This window comes from Thalassophryne amazonica, chromosome 8 (assembly GCF_902500255.1).
Source record: "Thalassophryne amazonica chromosome 8, fThaAma1.1, whole genome shotgun sequence".
Taxonomy (NCBI): domain Eukaryota; kingdom Metazoa; phylum Chordata; class Actinopteri; order Batrachoidiformes; family Batrachoididae; genus Thalassophryne; species Thalassophryne amazonica.
The window spans coordinates 91400069-91418029 of NC_047110.1; the positions used below are offsets into that span (position 1 = coordinate 91400069).

At 42.6% G+C, this 17961-nt stretch overlaps 1 protein-coding gene across 2 annotated transcripts in view; it reads right to left on the reverse strand.

Annotated features, from left to right (window-relative positions):
• znf423 (zinc finger protein 423) overlaps positions 1-17363 on the reverse strand; it is a 405091-nt gene extending 387728 nt beyond the window's left edge. Inside the window, exon 1 of one of the 2 annotated variants that reach the window (XM_034176974.1) lies at positions 17050-17363. In XM_034176974.1, coding sequence (XP_034032865.1) covers positions 17050-17089 — 40 coding nt within the window. In that variant the 5' untranslated portion in view covers positions 17090-17363. The remainder of the gene's footprint in view (positions 1-17049) is intronic. The other variant, XM_034176972.1, reaches the window with a different exon arrangement.
• Between the last annotated feature and the right edge of the window lie 598 nt (positions 17364-17961).

Here is a 17961-nt window from a genome sequence, read left to right on the forward strand (position 1 = left end):
CGCCTGACTGGAAAATCACTAAGGGACCTTGGGCAAGGCCTTTAATCCCCTATTGCTCCCAGTGTGTAGTGAGCGCCTTGTATGGCAACACCCTGACACCGGGGTAAATGTGAGGCATAATTGTAAAGCGCTTTGAGCGTCTGATGCAGATGGAAAAGCGCTATATAAATGCAGTCCATTTATGTCCATACTAAAACATTCAAAATTAGTGCATTACTTTAAAACTAAAACATATATCTGATATTTTCACTTTATCAAACTACAGACGTTAATTTAAATAACTCCGAAAATAGTTTGGTTAAAATTTTAACCATAAGTTAAAACTGTATGCCTCTGGATGACTTGGGTGATATTGCCAGCATATCAGCATGGGGACAGTTCTCCTTTGCCTGCAGAGGAGAGAGTGGTTCTTTTAGAACCAGCTCTCCTCTGTTTATGGAGGATAGAGCTGCACATCTACTACAAAACATTTAACAGGTAGGTACTCAACTGATTTTAGATTTCATAAATGTTTGTAACTATTAAGCTTTGTTTACCACATCTGCAAAAATATGTTAGCAGTCTAAAAATTATTGGACCAAAACTTACTGGAAGATAATTAGCCCAATAATGGTTTTCAAAGCTATCTGAAAAGCTAATTCGATAATGAAAACATTATCTTTGATAATTAGCGGTTAGCGGATTAGCGGAACTGTGCCCACCACTGCATGAATGTTAACACTGACACACAGACGCTGAGATTTACGGCTCAAGAATTGAAATTTAGTATCAAATGACAAGGATTTTTTTCAGTACTCTATAGTAATGGAGCATTTCAATTTGTTCCACAAAAGTAGTCAATTCGTTACCAGAGCTTTTAAGGCAATCATTAAGAAATACAAATAGTATACTCTATTGTAAATCTGTCTGGAGTAGGCAGTTCTCTAGTGAGCGATGGTGAGGGAAGCCACCAAAAAAGTCATGACAACTCTGTAGGATTTTCAGGCTTCTGTGGCTGTGACTGAACAAGTTGTGCATAGTGCAGTATCTGTCTGTTGCCGCTGTGTGGGCCGCTGAAGAGGAGGTACTGCTGGCCCACCACCAGAGGGCACCCTGCCTGAAGTGCGGGCTTCAGGCACGAGAGGGCATTGCCACCTCACGGGAACAGCCGGGAATGATAGCTGTCACTCATCGACTCATGACAGCTGTCACCAATCTAAACTTCATCAACCACTCCATAAAAGCCGGACGACATCTCCACCCCGCTGCCGCGATATCGCCTACCATTGAAGGTAATATTCCTCAGCCAGATACTGTGCCGTATTGCACGTGACCGTTTGTTATCCATTTCAGAAGGACCTAAGTGCTTGTGTCAGCTGGAGGCTGATCCAGTCGTTGACGGCAGGGTGACGGAGCTCACCCTTCACGACTGTAAGACAAGTAACTGGTCGGGTTAGTGGACTGACTGTGTTCCGTATTGCGGAGGTGGAGGTGCAATTCCCACCTGCTTGCTGACTGTGTTACACACACCCACACCTAACTGTTTCTGCTTCCTGCCAGCAGTACCACATCCGACAGCCAGAGACGGTGGCCACTTGGGGTGTCGGGACTTAGCGGCTCCAGTATCCTCCGTGTTTGGGATCTGGTTCTTCTCTGGACGGACGTCTTCTATCCTCGAGCCTGCCCACAGGTCACTTCTGTAGATTGACTACATACAAATTCTGTAAACCGTCTGTATTTCGTTGTGCACATTCACAAGAGTAAAGTGTTCTATTTTCGGCTCATTCATTGTCCCTTCATTTACGCCCCCTGTTGTGGGTCCGTGTCACTATACTTTCACAACACAAGTAACTGTTTAAAGTATTAATACTTGTTGAGTTATGTTTCAGCATATTTTGCTCAAAGCAAATGCAACACAAATTAGGGATGTCCCCATCCAATCGCAGCGATCAGATTTAGGTCCAATCATGCCTTTCTTTTCAATTATTATTAATTGGAATTGGATACATTAAACATGAGTCATTTATCTTTTTTTTTATTTATATAGCGCCAAATCACAACAGAGTTGCCTCAAGGCGCTTCATACAAGTAAGGTCTAGCCTTACTAACCCCCAGAGCAACAGTGGTAAGGAAAAACTCCCTCTGAGGAAGAAACCTCAAGCAGACCAGACTCAAAGGGGTGACCCTCTGCTTGGGCCATGCTACAAACATAAATTACAGAAACAATTCACAAAATGAATATACAAGAAATGCTGTTGTGCACAGGACAGGAGGGTCGTCAGCACAAATACAACAATTCCTCCGCACGTCTGTCTCAATGTGCCAAAAAAGTGCTGATGTCCACGTCTTCCGCAATTCCTGTGCTAGTCAGAGGACGTCCCGGATAAAACACAGCGTCCAGTTTGGAAATGAACGGCACATTCCACTGTTACAGGAGTTTTTGTCATGGAAAGAGGAGCGGAGGAATTCCGTGCGTCGCGGTGGAGCCGCATGGCGCGAAGCAACGCTGTGATGAAGCCTCACAGGACATGTTCTGGCATGTCCAGGCTCATCCACAATTTCTCGGTTAGTCACACGACAGAAAACCCACCAACAGCCGTCTGAAAGCCATCTCAAAGCCGTCCTGTGAGACCAACACAGAGGTGGTTTTGTCCCGCGCCATGAACGGCATGGTGGCGCATCCGTCCACTTTTCTTTCCATGAAAAAAACTCCTTTAACAGTGGAATGTGCTGAAAAAGTGCTGATGTCTGCGCCTTCTGCCTTTTTTTGTGGAAGTCAGACGACGTCCCGGATCAACAAAGCCTTCACGTTGGAAATGATCTGGTTGATTCAGCCTGTCGATCGGCGCTCGGCGCGCTCTCAGCAGCTGTGGGCGGTCTTTAAACCGGCTGGAGCACTCCTTAATCTGTGTAATCCCCATAAAATCGTCCCTGAAAGCCAACAGAATTTTCCGAATGGTGTCCACCTGGAGGTCTCTCACAGTTTCTGGAAAAAATTGATGCAGCAAAGCTCCAAATCGTTCATTTATTCACAATAAAAATCCGACGAGAGGGGTGGACCACTGCTCACACAAAGCCTGCTCACAGGCGAATGACACACCCGACAGGCGTGAAAAAAAACTCACGCATGCGCATGAAGGTTCAAGCTTGGCTGATGCAATCACACGTGATTCAAATCCATATGGTTTTTGAAAAAAATAAAAAGGTCCGATACTTTTCTGACAGACCTCGTATCTTACATTTTATTATTAACCAATTTTATGTATCTGGTTATTCCAATTCAGGGTCACAGGGGAGTTGTAGCATATTCCACTGTTTTTGGGTGAAAGAGTTACATCCTGGACAGGCCACCAGTCCACTGCAGGGACACATATAAACAAACGCATTCACATGTCACTATTATTATTATTAATGTATTTTTTTTAAACAAAACAGCCACCAGCTGCTGTGCGATCAATAATACTACTCTAAGTGGTCTAGTTTTACTACTACAGTGTGCACTAAATGGAACTGATGGGTAATATATAAAAATTCTATTTGTTTACTTTGTCATTTATAAAATAAATAAATAGAAACATAAAAGAGCATCTTACATTGAAAGTGCATTGCAGAGCTTTTCAGTTGTCAAGCATATACAGTGGATAGACTTCAATGTGCAAGTGTAACATCTAAGAACACACAACTATTGCTGGGACGTAGGGCTGCAGCTGGGAAGTAGGGCTGCAGCTATAGAATATTTTTGAAATCAAGTATTCTAGCAATTATTTAATCGAGTAATTGGACAAAAACTTTTATATAAATACTTTTAGATAAATACTTTTGCATTTTAAACAACATCTCAGCCACATGGGGTGTGCAGCCAGTACATTCTGAGTGCCGGTCCCAAGCCCGGATAAATGAGGAGGGTTGCGTCAGGAAGGGCATCCGGAGTAAAACAAGCCAACCCAACTATGCAGACTCAGAATCGAATTCCCATACCGGATCGGTCGCGGCCTGGGTTAACAACGTCCACCACCGGTGCTATTGCCCAACAGGGTGCCGGTGGAAATTGGGCTACTGCTGGGTGAAGACGACGAAGAAGAGGAGGAAAACATTGCCACGAACAGCGGGAGAAGAAGAAAATTAGAAGGGTGGAAATGAGAGTGGGGACTTTTAATGTTGGTAGTATGACTGGGAAAAGGAGAGAGCTGGCTGATATGATGGAGAGGAGAAAGGTAGACATACTGTGTGTGCAAGAGACCAAGTGGAAGGGAAGTAGGAGCAGGAGCATCTGCGGTGGGTACAAGTTGTTGTACCATGGTGAGGACAGGAAGAGAAATGGTGGTGGGGTCATTCTAAAGGAAGAGTATGTTAAAAGTGTGTTGGAGGTTAAGCGAGTGTCTGACAGGGTGATGAGTGTGAAGTTGGAAATTGAAGGGGTGATGATGAATATCATCAGTGCATATGCCCCACAGGTAGGTTGTGAGATGAAGGAGAAAGAAGATTTCTGGAGTGTGTTAGATGATGTGGTGGAGAGTGTGCCCAAGCATGAAAGAGTGGTGATAGGAGCAGACTTCAATGGGCATGTTGGTGAAGGGAACAGAGGTGATGAGGAAGTAATGGGTAGATATGGTATCAAGGATAGGAATGGGGAAGGACAGATGGTAGTTGATTTTGCAAAAAGGATGGAAATGGCTGTGGTGAATACCTACTTTAAGAAAAGGGAGGAGCACAGGGTAACATAAGAGTGGAGGAAGGTGCACACAGGTGGACTACATTCTTTATAGGAGATGCAAGCTAAAAGAAATCACAGACTGTAAGGTGGTAGCAGGAGAGAGTGTCACTAGACAGCATAGGATGGTTGTTTGTAGGATGACTTTAGAGGTAAAGAAGAAGAAGAGAGTGAGAGCTCAACAAAGGATCAGATGGTGGAAGCTGAAGGTGGAAGACTGTTGTGTGAAATTTAGCGAGCAGGTGAGAGAAGCACTGGTTGGAGGGGAAGCAATTTTGGACAACTGGAAAAGTACTGCAGATGTGGTGAGGGAGACAGCTAGGGCAGTACTGGGTATGACATCCGGACAGTGGAAGGAAGACAAGGAGATTTGGTGGTGGAATGAAGAGGTCCAGGAAAGCATAAGGAGAAAGAGGTTGGCGAAAAAGTTTTGGGATAGTCGAGAGATGAAGAAAGTAGACAGGAGTACAAGGAGATGCGGCGTAAGGCGAAAAGAGAAGTGGCAAAAGCAAAGGAAAAGGCATATTGCGAGCTGTACAAGAAGTTGAATAGTAAGGAAGGAGAAAAGGACTTGTACCGATTGGCCAGACAAAGGGACAGAGCTGGAAAGGATGTGCAGCAGGTTAGGGTGGTAAAACATGCACATGGTAATGTGCTGACAAGTGAGAAGTGTGTGTTGAGAAGGTGGAGGGAATATTTTGAAGAGCTGATGAATAAAGAAAATGAGCGAGAGAAAAGGCTGGATGATGTGGTGAAAGTAAATCAGGAAGTACAAGAGATTAGCAAGGAAGAAGTGAGGGCTGCTATGAAGAGGATGAAGAGTGGAAAGGCAGTTGGTCCAGATGACATTCCAGTGGAGGCATGGAAATGTCTAGGAGAGATGGCAGTAGAGTTTCTAACCAGATTGTTTAATAAAATCTTGGAAAGTGAGAGGATGCCTGAGGAGTGGAGACGAAGTGTGCTGGTTCCTATTTTCAAGAACAAGGGTGATGTGCAGAGCTGCAGTAACTACAGAGGCATAAAGCTGATCAGCCACAGCATGAAGTTATGGGAAAGAGTAGTAGAAGCTAGGGTTAGAAAACATGTGAAGATCTGTGAGCAGCAATATGGTTTCATGCGAGAAAGAGCACTACAGATGCAATGTTTGCTCTGAGAATACTGTTGGAGAAGTACAGAGAAGGACAGAAAGAGTTACATTGTGTGTTTGTGGACTTAGAAAAAGCTTATGATAGGGTGCCAAGAGAAGAGTTGTGGTATTGTATGAGGAAGTCTGGAGTGGCAGAGAAGTATGTTAGGGTAGTGCAGGACATGTACAAGAACAGTATGACAGCGGTGAGATGCGCAGTCGGAATGACAGACTCATTCAAGTTGGAGGTGGGATTACACCAAGGATCAGCTCTGAGTCCTTTCTTGTTTGCAGTGGTGATGGACAGGTTGACGGATGAGATCAGACAGGAGTCCCCATGGACTATGATGTTTGCAGATGACATTGTGATCTGTAGTGAGAGTAGAGAGCAAGTTGAGTCTAGTCTGAAGAAGTGGAGATATGCTTTGGAGAGAAGGGGAATGAAAGTCAGCAGAAGCAAGACTGAGTACATGTGTGTGAATGAGAGGGAGCCCAGCCCAGTGGAATAGTGCAGTTACAAGGAGTAGAAGTGGTGAAAGTAGATGAGTTTAAATATTTGGGGTCAACTGTTCAAAGTAATGTGGTAGAGAGGTGAAGAAGAGAGTGCAGGCAAGGTGGAGTGGGTGGAGAAAGGTAGCAGGAGTGATTTGTGACCGAAGAGTATCAGCAAGAGTGAAGGGGAAAGTTTACAAAACAGTAGTGAGACCAGCTATGTTGTATGGTTTAGAGACAGTGGCACTAACAAAAAGACAGGAGGCAGAGCTGGAGGTGGTAGAGCTGAAGATGTTGAGATTCTCTTTGGGAGTGACAAGAATGGACAAGATTAGGAATGAACATATCAGAGGGACAGCTCAGGTGAGACGGTTTGGAGACAAAGTCAGAGAGGCGAGATTGAGATGGTTTGGACATGTGCAGAGGAGGGACCCAGGGTATATAGGGAGAAGGATGCTGAGGATGGATCCACCAGGCAGGAGGAGAAGAGGGAGACCAAAGAGGAGGTTCATGGATGTGCTGAGAGAGGACATGCAGGTGGTTGGTGTGACAGAGGAAGATACAGAGGACAGGGTGAGATGGAAACAATTGATCTGCTGTGGCGACCCCTAATGGGAACAGCCGAAAGACAAAGAAGAAGAAGACGCATTTTAAACAACATCAAGAGTCCAGGGCTCTCCCTAAGCGATGGCACAATGTTGCTGTGCCATCACACAGACTGTCAAATTTAGTGTATCCCTTTCTGTTTTCCTGAGTAAATATTTATTTTTTCACGTCTACAAGTTTTGGATCTTTCCCAGACCGTAAGCGCAGGCGGTTGGTGTAATCTAGTCAGTCAGGCTGCACATGAACGTGAGCACAGCCTGTGAAAAACTGGGCTCTGGAGTGCAGCTTTTCCACAAAAGCCACATTGATGAATTCACTCTGCACCCTGTCGATGAAAACTCTGATCAAATCCAAATAAAGGAGGTTTTTGAATAAACTTGATTGACTTAAAGTGCATGTAGAGTGGAGTGCAGCCAGCGGACCAAACCATGATTTTTAAAAATACTCAAACACACTGTTTCACTTTAAATGCTCAGTAAGTCTATTTCAGATGACCAGCGTGGATTCTCTTCCTCTTCAAAGGCTTTATTTTACAACCTTAATGCCAATGAAGTTGGGACATTGTGCAAAATGTAAATAAAAACAGAATACAATGATCTGCAAATCCTCTTCAACCTATATTCAATTGAATACACCACAAAGACAAGATATTTAATGTTAAAACTGATAAACTTTATTGTTTTTGTGCAAATATTTGTTAATTTTGAAATAGATCCCTGCAACAAGTTTCAAAAAAGCAGGGACAGTGGTATGTTTACCACTGTGTTACATCACCTTTCCTTCTAACAACACTCAATAAGAGTTTGGGAACTGAGGACACTAATTGTTGAAGCTTTGTAGGTGGAATTCTTTCTCATTCTTGCTTGATATACGACTTCAGTTGTTCAACAGTGCAGGGTCTCCATTGTCGTATTTCGTGCTTAATAATGTGCCACACATTTTCAATGGGCAACAGCTCTGGACTGTAGGCAGGCCAGTCTAGTACCCGCACTCTTTTACTACGAAGCCACGCTGTTGTAACATGTGCAGAATGTGGCTTGGCATTGTCTTGCTGAAATAAGCAGGGACATCCCTGAAAAAGACGTTGCTTGGATGGCAGCATGTGTTGCTCAAAAACCTGGATGTACCTTTCAGCATTGATGGTGCCATCACAGATGTGTAAGTTGCCCATGCCATGGGCACTAACACACCCCCATACATCACAGATACTGGCTTTTGAACTTTGCACTGGTAACAATCTGGATGGTCTTTTTCCTCTTTTGTCGGGAGGACACGATGTCCATGATTTCCAAAAACTGAAATGTGGACTCATCAGACCACAGCACACTTTTCCACTTTGCATCTGTCCATTTCAAATGAGCTCAGGCACAGAGAAGGCAGTGGCGTTTCTGGATGTTATTGATGTATGGATTTCACTTTGCATGGTAGAGTTTCAACTTGCACTTGTACGAGGTCTGTTAGAAAAGTATCGGACCTTTCTATTTTTTTCAAAAACCTGATGGATTTGAATCACATGTGCTTGCATGAGCCAACCTTGAACCTTCGTGCGCATGCGTGATTTTTTCACGCCTGTCGGTTGTGTCATTTGCTTGTAAGCAGCCTTTGTGTGAGGATGGGTGGAGTCTCTCGTCATTTTTTCTTTGCAAGGAAATGGCGGAACGACTGGAGCAGCGCGATTGCATCAAATTTTGCCACAAACTGGCCAACAGTCAGGTGGAAACTTGTTGTGTGGGCTGCCAGAAGAGGAGGTACTGCTGGCCCACCACCAAAGGGCGCCCTGCCTGAAGTGCAGGCTTCAGGCACGAGAGGGCGCTGCCGCCACGGACACAGCCGGGAGTGACAGCTGTTACTCATTACTTCCTGACAGCTGTCACTCATTCTTCATCATCTCACTCCATAAAACCCAGACGTCATCTCCACCTCATCGCCGAGATATCATACTTCATTGGAGGTAATATCCTCAGCCGTTTTTGTGTTACAACATTGTTTGTATATTGTGAGTGTTTGCAGGAGTACCGGTACCGTTGTCAGTGGAAGCTGAGAGAGCGCTAGAAGGCACTCTTTTCCCCTGAGGAATCTACAGTACTCTGCAAGTTATAGAGTGAGAGGTGGAGGTGGCATTCCCACCGTTATTGCTACTGGGTGTGCACACACCTACACTTGACTGTCTTTGTTCTCGCCAGCAGTACCAGATCCGACAGTCGGGGACGGTGATCACCTGGGAATTCGGGACTTGGCGGCTCCAGTATTCACCAGGTTCAGTGGTGGCGGAAATCGTGTGGTTCCGGCTCTTCTCAGGACAGATGTCTTCTATCCTCGAGCCTGCCCACACGTCACCTTTGTGATTTGACTGTAATTATATTCTGAGATTGTCTGCATTTCGTTGTGCACATTTCACAACATTAAATTGTTACTTTTTGGCTCATCCATTGACCGTTCATTTGCGCCCCCTGTTGTGGGTCCGTGTCACTACACTTTCACAACAGAAACTATTCAGATTATTCAGGTGGCTTTCGGTGACGATCCTCTCGGCATCACACAGATTAAGGAGCAGTACAACCGGTTTAAAGATGTCCGCACAATGGTGGAGGGCGCGCTGCGCTCCGATCAGCATCAACACACTGAAACGACCGGATCATTTCCAAAGTGAATGCTGTGGTGATGAGGGACCATCGTGTGATTATCCAAGAAATTGCGGAAGAGGTGGACATCAGCACTTTTTCGGCAAATTCCACTATGAAAGAAGATTTTGCCATGAAAAGAGTTGCAGCGAAATTCATCGGCACGAAGCTGATGGCGCAGCAACAGCGCCTCTGTGATGAAGTCTCACAGGACATGTTGTAACATGCCCTGACATGTCCAGCTTGTCCACAATTTCTCGGATAGTCACACGACTGAAAAGCCACCGAAAGCCGTCTGAATCTTCCAAATGGTTGATATCTAAATATCTTTATCGGTTTTGCGGTGTATTCAATTGAATATGGGCTGAAGAAGATTTGCAAACTCAGATTAAGGTTTAAAAAACGCACAAATATTTCAGACAATGTTATAGATGGAAATGACAGCCAATCTGATATTTCATTTCATTAATAAATGTTTTCTAAGGAAAGTAATTCATTTCTTCATAATTCAACTGAAAACTTGCTTACATAGCGCCAGTCTACCTTGTAAAAAGTGTTAATTAATACAGTAAAAACTGAGAAAAACTGACAAAATGAAGCAGAGGATGAAGAAAAGAGGAAATCGAGTGGAAATGATGCCATTAGCACAGACGGGTTTGGTTCAACGCATTCTGACAGCACACAAACCCTCCTCCCTCCCTCCCTTTTAGGTCTCCCTTAAACAATACTCTAAACAAACCATCTCAATTTTAAAACATAAGTGCTCCCCTTTTTCCTCCTTTCATTTCTTCATCACACTCTTCCATCTCTTCATCACACTCTTCCATCTCTATCATATGCTCTCAACTCCAATTTAATGTCCTGCAAATGAAGCAGATTTATTAATGTGTAATTAAGTAATAATCATCACTACATAATGCATGAGAGACTCAAGGGGCTAAGCGCTGAGAGAGAGTGTGCGCTAGGATAGCAAGGCTGTTGGAGAGATTTTTTTTGCTGCCTTGCCTCGTTTAAGATACACATTAAAAACGGATTCATCCACTAAAATAATATTTTGATAAGGGAAAAGCCGCTCTCTCATTTTTTCCCCTTCCTTCTCAACCCGTCAGCCAGTTTCATGAGCAATCATCACATCATTAGTCTGTGTTCAATTAAAAGAGAGCAATTAGTCAACTTCCCCCATGGTTAACAAGGCCTAATCGCTAAATAGGCTAAATTGGTCAACCACATTCATCACAGGAACCACGTTACAGCGATGAAGCCGAGAAGATTAATAATGCGATGCTTAATACTCCTGGCTGTTGCAACTGCTTTGATATGATTATAACACTGACCACATAACTACATTTTAAAAATTTGTCAGTGAAAATACATTGTAAGGGCAAAAAATATAAAGAAAGAAATAAAAATGATCACTTTATTTTCCAGCAGTCAACTGACAGAAACATAACAATTAATCATTTATCAAGGAAAATACTTTCAGCGGTTCTATCTTATCCAATTTTAGGTTTGCCACTTTTCTCTGTTTTGTGGGATTGTACTAAATGAAACACTCGGGTTTGCTGTTCCTGTGGCAATAAAGCAATGTGATGTCACCTTGAGCTGTGGAATATTAACCCATTTTGCTGCTCTTTTGAACAATTATAACTTCATCATAATGTGTAACACTTCTAAATAATAATCAACTGCACTTTGAGGTTGTGCTCGATTAAAAAAATGCTATAGACATGCAGTCCTTTTGAAATGGACTAATTTTGTCACTTTTATTAATCTGGGATTTATCATGGGATATTTAAAAATCCCCACTTGTGTCAAAAGTGAAAATCAAATACAGGTCCAAAGTTTGACCGAAGCCTCCATGTGCATGAACATAGTTATGGCTTCTTCACAGTAAACTTTGCAAAGTAAAATATACTCTGCTAGGATAACATTTGATCGCAAAGTTTGCGCAAAGTTTGCAAAATAGTTGTTTCCTGAACAGTCACCCAGGGAGCAAATTAAAGGTGTTTTATAATAAATGAAATATATGAAATATAACTAATTCATGCATTTATTTCCTCTAGGCTGGACTATTGTAATTCATTATTATCAGGTTGTCCTAAAAGTTCCCTGAAAAGCCTTCAGTTAATTCAAAATGCTGCAGCTAGAGTACTAACGGGGACTAGAAGGAGAGAGCATATCTCACCCATATTGGCCTCTCTTCATTGGCTTCCTGTTAATTCTAGAATAGAATTTAAAATTCTTCTTCTTACTTATAAGGTTTTGAATAATCAGGTCCCATCTTATCTTAGGGACCTCACAGTACCATATCACCCCAATAGAGTGCTTCGCTCTCAGACTGCAGGCTTACTTGTAGTTCCTAGGGTTTGTAAGAGTAGAATGGGAGGCAGAGCCTTCAGCTTTCAGGCTCCTCTCCTGTGGAACCAGCTCCCAATTCAGATCAGGGAGACAGACACCCTCTCTACTTTTAAGATTAGGCTTAAAACTTTCCTTTTTGCTAAAGCTTATAGTTAGGGCTGAATCAGGTGACCCTGAACCATCCCTTAGTTATGCTGCTATAGACTTAGACTGCTGGGGGTTCCCATGATGCACTGAGTGTTTCTTAATCCTTTTGCTCTGTATGCACCACTCTGCATTTAATCATTAGTGATTGATCTCTGCTCCCCTCCACAGCATGTCTTTTTCCTGATTCTCTCCCTCAGCCCCAACCAGTCCCAGCAGAAGACTGCCCCTCCCTGAGCCTGGTTCTGCTGGAGGTTTCTTCCTGGTAAAAGGGAGTTTTTCCTTCCCACTGTCGCCAAGTGCTTGCTCACAGGGGGTCGTTTGACCGTTGGGGTTTTTATGTAATTATTGTATGGCCTTGCCTTACAATATAAAGCGCCTTGTGGCAACTGTTTGTTGTGATTTGGCGCTATATAAATAAAATTGATTGATTGATTGATTTATCATAGTATCATTCCCACCTGTCAGAATAGAAGGCTCATCGCCCAGCAGACAGCACAGTACAAATATTGGTAGTTATTTTCTGTTCAACTCTGTCCTTTCCTGAAGGAGCACATGCAGTGAGATCCAACATAACATAAAGTGAGACATAAAGTGAGATCCAACACAGTACACTATTATAGAGTGAAATTAGCTCTATAGTCTTGTCAAATCAAGTTTTTCAGCTCCAATAATACTCATTCACAGCATGATAGAGTTGATTTTACCCTGTGATTGAACCGATGTAGCACTATGATAGAGTAAATTTAACTCTATTTGGACTGGGACCAAATGTTATCCTGGCAGAGTAAATTTTACTCTGCAAAACTTACTGTGTTGGATCTCACTTTATGTCTCACTTTATGTTATGTTGGATCTCACTGCATGTGCTCCTTCAGGAAAGGACAGAGTTGAACAGAAAATAACTACCAATATTTGTACTGTGCTGTCTGCTGGACGATGAGCCTTCTGACAGGTGGGAATGATACTATAATAAAACACCTTTAATTTGCTCCCTGGGTCACTGTTCAGGAAACAACTATTTTGCAAACTTTCACATGAAAATTCCCCATAATATGTTACTGTGATCATTTTAAAAATCAAACACTCCGACTACTACTATGAGAAATACAAATCTTTCTAACTTTTTGATAACATCTGCTTAGGAAAACGGACAAAATCATTGACAGCACAAGATCAAAAGATCCCACATCGCAGCTATTAAGTTCATCCTTTCTGAGCTCTACACCACATCATGTCAGCTCAAATAAAAAAAGGCAAGACAGAGGCGGTGGGACTTTGTGTTTCTTTGTTATTGTTTTGGCATGCCTGGCTGGCCAGTGGATCAGTAAGCCAGCCAGTCAGTCAGAGTTGGGTGAGCAGGTGAAAGACAGAAGAACATGAAAACACAGATAATCCCCCGGCGAATGCTCACCTCCCTTTGCCCACTCACCTGCTGCGTGCCACTACGCTGCCCCCTAACACCTCCACTATCTCTACGCTTTATCCTTCATCCCCTCTTCCAGCTCCATCCCTCTCTCCTTCTTCCCACAAACCCAGGTCTTGCCAAGCTGTCAGCAAGGCAAGGTGCGGATGGGAGATAGCAACACACATGCACCTATGCATGAGTACACATACACAAAACACATGGTACTTATGCAGGCTTGACTATGAGGGCTCTGTTAGTGTTTGCCTACACACACACACACACACACACACACACACACACACACACACACACACACACACACACACACACACACACACAGAGCGGTGGTTCTTCGCCTTAGATTTGCTTCGCTCCGCTTCGCTTGGCTGCTTGACTAAAGTTAAGCTCTGGTTATCCAGGCTGCTGAGACTGACTGCCTTAGCGACACACAAGGCATGCACATCAATAGTGCAGGACCACGCAAATACAAGAATGCGGATCTCGGAAGCATAAGCGCATATACACGCACACTCACAGGGCAATAACTGAGCAGCAGAAGACAGATTCACTGGTCCACAACGCCTGATTTGTTCACTAACACATTGCACCGGAGATCAACGGCGCTGCAGTAGGGAATAACAACAACAACCACATCATACACATACTGATGAGTAAATGGAAATCAAGCACATATTTGTGCAATATCACCATAAACCAGTGCAAAGCAGTAGGCATTCATTTACTTTGCAGAAAACAGAAGTGCTGACATTTTTAATACGCAGTGGTTTCATTTATAGAGTAGCTGTCAAAGGTGAGGATTTTCTTGCAGTTCTCCATTCAGCATAATATTACAATTAATGCCCCCTTCACTTTCTTAATAAATAAATAAATAAAATACTTGATACATGACAGATTTCTTTTTGCCACTAAAAGCCTAACTCACACCTTGTGCAACAAGGTTGTCGCTAGGAACCCACTTTACCGCTCCTTGTGCATTTTGCCTTGGCAGAGATGCGTGTAGAACTGTGGTGGTGTTCACCAAGATATGTAGCATCTTGAAAAATCTACCAGTGCCAAGTTAAAATTCTCAAGTTCAAAGGCCGTGTTATGTTAGTTGACCACAAAATCAATTCTATCAGTTACCTTCCAAAGCAGTCAGGCTTTGTGTCCATGAATCAATATAGCCTAAGATTAATTTATTTAAAAAAAAAAACTATTTTGATGACCTTGCTCCTTGAGAAAACACTGTAGAAACATGAAAGTTGGGAAAAAGTCACATAATGTCATATGGCAAACCCAAAATTCCGCAAATATGATATGTAACTCATGATTTGTATCACCTTCAAGGACTCTTTTGTGATTTAAAGTTGTGCCCTGTGACAAAACTAATTGAAATTTGAGAGATTCCATCAGCACTCCTCACATTTCCTTTTGATACACAATAAAAATTCAATATCCAAATAACGCTCCGGGTATTAATGTTGGACATAATTTTTTTTTTTATGTAGAGCAATTATGAATAGTTCATTTTTGAATATAAAAACACCACAAGTACAACATTAAAATCTAGGTTTAACTTCTTGAGCATGTTCTTGGACTGGCAGTAATGTTTATTTTCTGTACTGGTAGTGTTTTTCCCCATTTAAACAATGGATCGCCTCTTGTCAGTAAAATGCCAAAAAAACAATGAAGTTTCCCTTGTCCCCAGAGGTTAAAGTCATATCCTTTAAATGTCTTGTTTTGCTTGACCCACAACCCAAAAAATACCTATACAGAATGTAGAAAAAGCAGCATGCTTGATAAACTAAAACTACAGTAGTACTGCAGCTGATTATGTTCCTGATTATTCAATAGATTATCGTCTGAATCTGCAAAAATATCAGAATTTTGTTTTGTTTTTTTAAACTGTCATCACAATTTAAGAGTCAAATGATTTTGATTTTGTTCAACATAAAAACAGAAACTGAACACGGTTTGCTTTACAATCAAGAGGCAATAATTACTAAATTCTTAAATTAATCTATTCATTAATAATTTAACTATTTTGACAATTGAGTAATTGTTTTGTCTTTTTTCTAATGCACAAATTATCTGATTAAAGCTTCTTAAATGTGAATATTTACTGTTTTCTTTACTCCTTTCTGACAAACTGAATATATCTAGGTTGTAGATGAAACTGACATTGTTTTTTCTTGAAAAATTACTTAATCACCAAATTTGTTTACAATTTTTTAATAAGACCTAAATAATTAATTGACTAATCAATTTAGCACTAAACCAGAGAATGATTTAGATTTGTGATTAATACACAATAACTGTCAATTTTCTGTTAGTCAGCTAATTATTTAATCATTTTCAGGTCTATGCACAAACTGCCCAACAACGTTTTTGACATCTCCACTAAAAAAACTTTCATTAACTTAACTGCATACTTTTTCGTGCAGATATGTACACTGCATAGCAGTAGCATATTTTCCAACTGGAAACAGATTACCAGAAATAAACAAATAAATAAATAAAACGTCTATATCTGTCCTGTGTGCTTATGACGTGTAGGCTTTTAGGCTATTAACAACATGAGCAGTACCTCAACCTAACCTGCAGGAGAGGAAAATCCCATCCTTGGAGGGAAAGGAAAGCAAAAAATTATACTTCTAAGCACACAAAACTCCAAGCTTGTCAGACATCCTTTTTTTTCCACCCAGTCTCAAAAAAGGAAAAGTCTATTTGGTGTAGGAAATGGGGGAGGGGGTGGTGACCACATGGTCAGCCTGTCCTGTTGCCCATCTGGGTCCCATAAAGGAAACATGGAGGCCAAGGCCACCACATGCCCTCATGCATGATGCCCACTCGCCCATCCACTGCAATGAATACTATTTGATAGTTTCATGAGAAAATGGAGGCATTTAAATAAATCACAATAAATAAACCTTGCAAGGCATCTTTATAAAAAGCAGAACAGGAGACATGGAAACCCTCCACTAAATATTTGGAAAAATATTTTAATACACCAAAATCAAAGCATTTCTGCCAGTAATTGCACAGCCTAATTGTTTCAAGGTTCAGGGTAATAAAATAAATAAATAAATAAAAATCATTAGCTATAATATGTGCTGTTTAAGGTTATTAAACATGTCAAAGAAATTGTGGGAAATTTTATCTTGGGTCATTTAAACAAAAACAAAATTACAATAAATTGACTAAAGGGTTTCAGAAAAACGATGCATGTGTCTTTTTCCCCATTTGGGACAGTGGCATTTAATTGGAAACAATTAGTTGACAATGAAACTATAATCAGTGCCCTCTTCTTTGACAATGGCTTGACAATGTGCAATTTCTGCAAATTTAAGCATGCTGTCATATTTGAGAACTTTTCCCCAAAAGCGACTTATAAGGCTGCATAAATGAACAAAGCGCAAATTGAGTAACTGATGGTTTTTAAAGCATGGGATTTGTGGATGAAATGTGTTTTGGGTTTTTTTGTTTTTTGTTTTTGTTTTTTCCTCTCTCTCTCTGTGTGTCTCGCTCTCTCTCCCCGGTGTTTGTAACTTATTTCCTGTTTACTTAAGAGACTGTCACGTGAGGAAGAAAACACTTTTCTTACCTTTCACGGAGCGCGGTTTGGCCTGTTTTCGTCTCGACATGTCTGCTCTGGGAGTACTTTTGGAGTTTTTTAAATCACGAATTGCCTGGTTCCGTTCCGTGTTTTCGGCTAACCATGCGGGCGGGAGAGCGCACTCGTTCGGCTTCTCCTCCTCCTCCGCTTCGCTGCCGCTTCTCCGCCTGTTGCAATGCGGCAGCTCCGAAACAGCGCCGAGTCCCGGCGACAAGAAGCCAAAAACTCGCTCCTCTTCCCTTCTGCTTGTCCCGCTTCTTTTCGTTTTTTACGGTTCGCACAACCTGTAGAATGAACAGAACTTCTCCTCCTGCTCCTCCTCCTCCTCTTCTTCTTTATTCGTACCCGCTCGCGGGCTTCGTGCCTCCCCGGCCGCTCGCACCGCACGCGCCTCTCCCGGCTTCTCCCTGACCAGTGCGCGAGCTGGCCGCCACGCGCGCCACAAAACACCTGGACAGCGGCGGCTCGTGACGCTCCAGGTGAGGAGAAGCGACGGAGGATTTTAAGGGGAATGTCTTTCAACTGAAATGTGCCTTCTTGCCCCTTTCTCTTTTTTCTTTCTAAGTTTATCGGGACTGTTTCTGGCACCGGCTCGAGCCGACCAGCCTCGCGCGCTCCGTCCCGCTGCTCTCTACACGAGGCGGCGGTGGTGGTGATGGTGGTCTGGTGGCAGCACGGACATTACGCTCTTCCCCTGCATCTCCACCCTGAGAGGAGTAGTGCTTTTCCTACCCCACGCTTTCTTTTTTCTTAATACTTCCCAAAGCTCTGCCGGAGGTATTAATAGCAGCCTCGTCTTTCTATCAGCCTAACCCTCCGCTAGCCTCTGTCTCCCTGCTTTTTCTTTGTCCTGACTCTGGCTACAAGTCTCCCTCCTCCTCCTCCTCTGCCTGCCTCTGC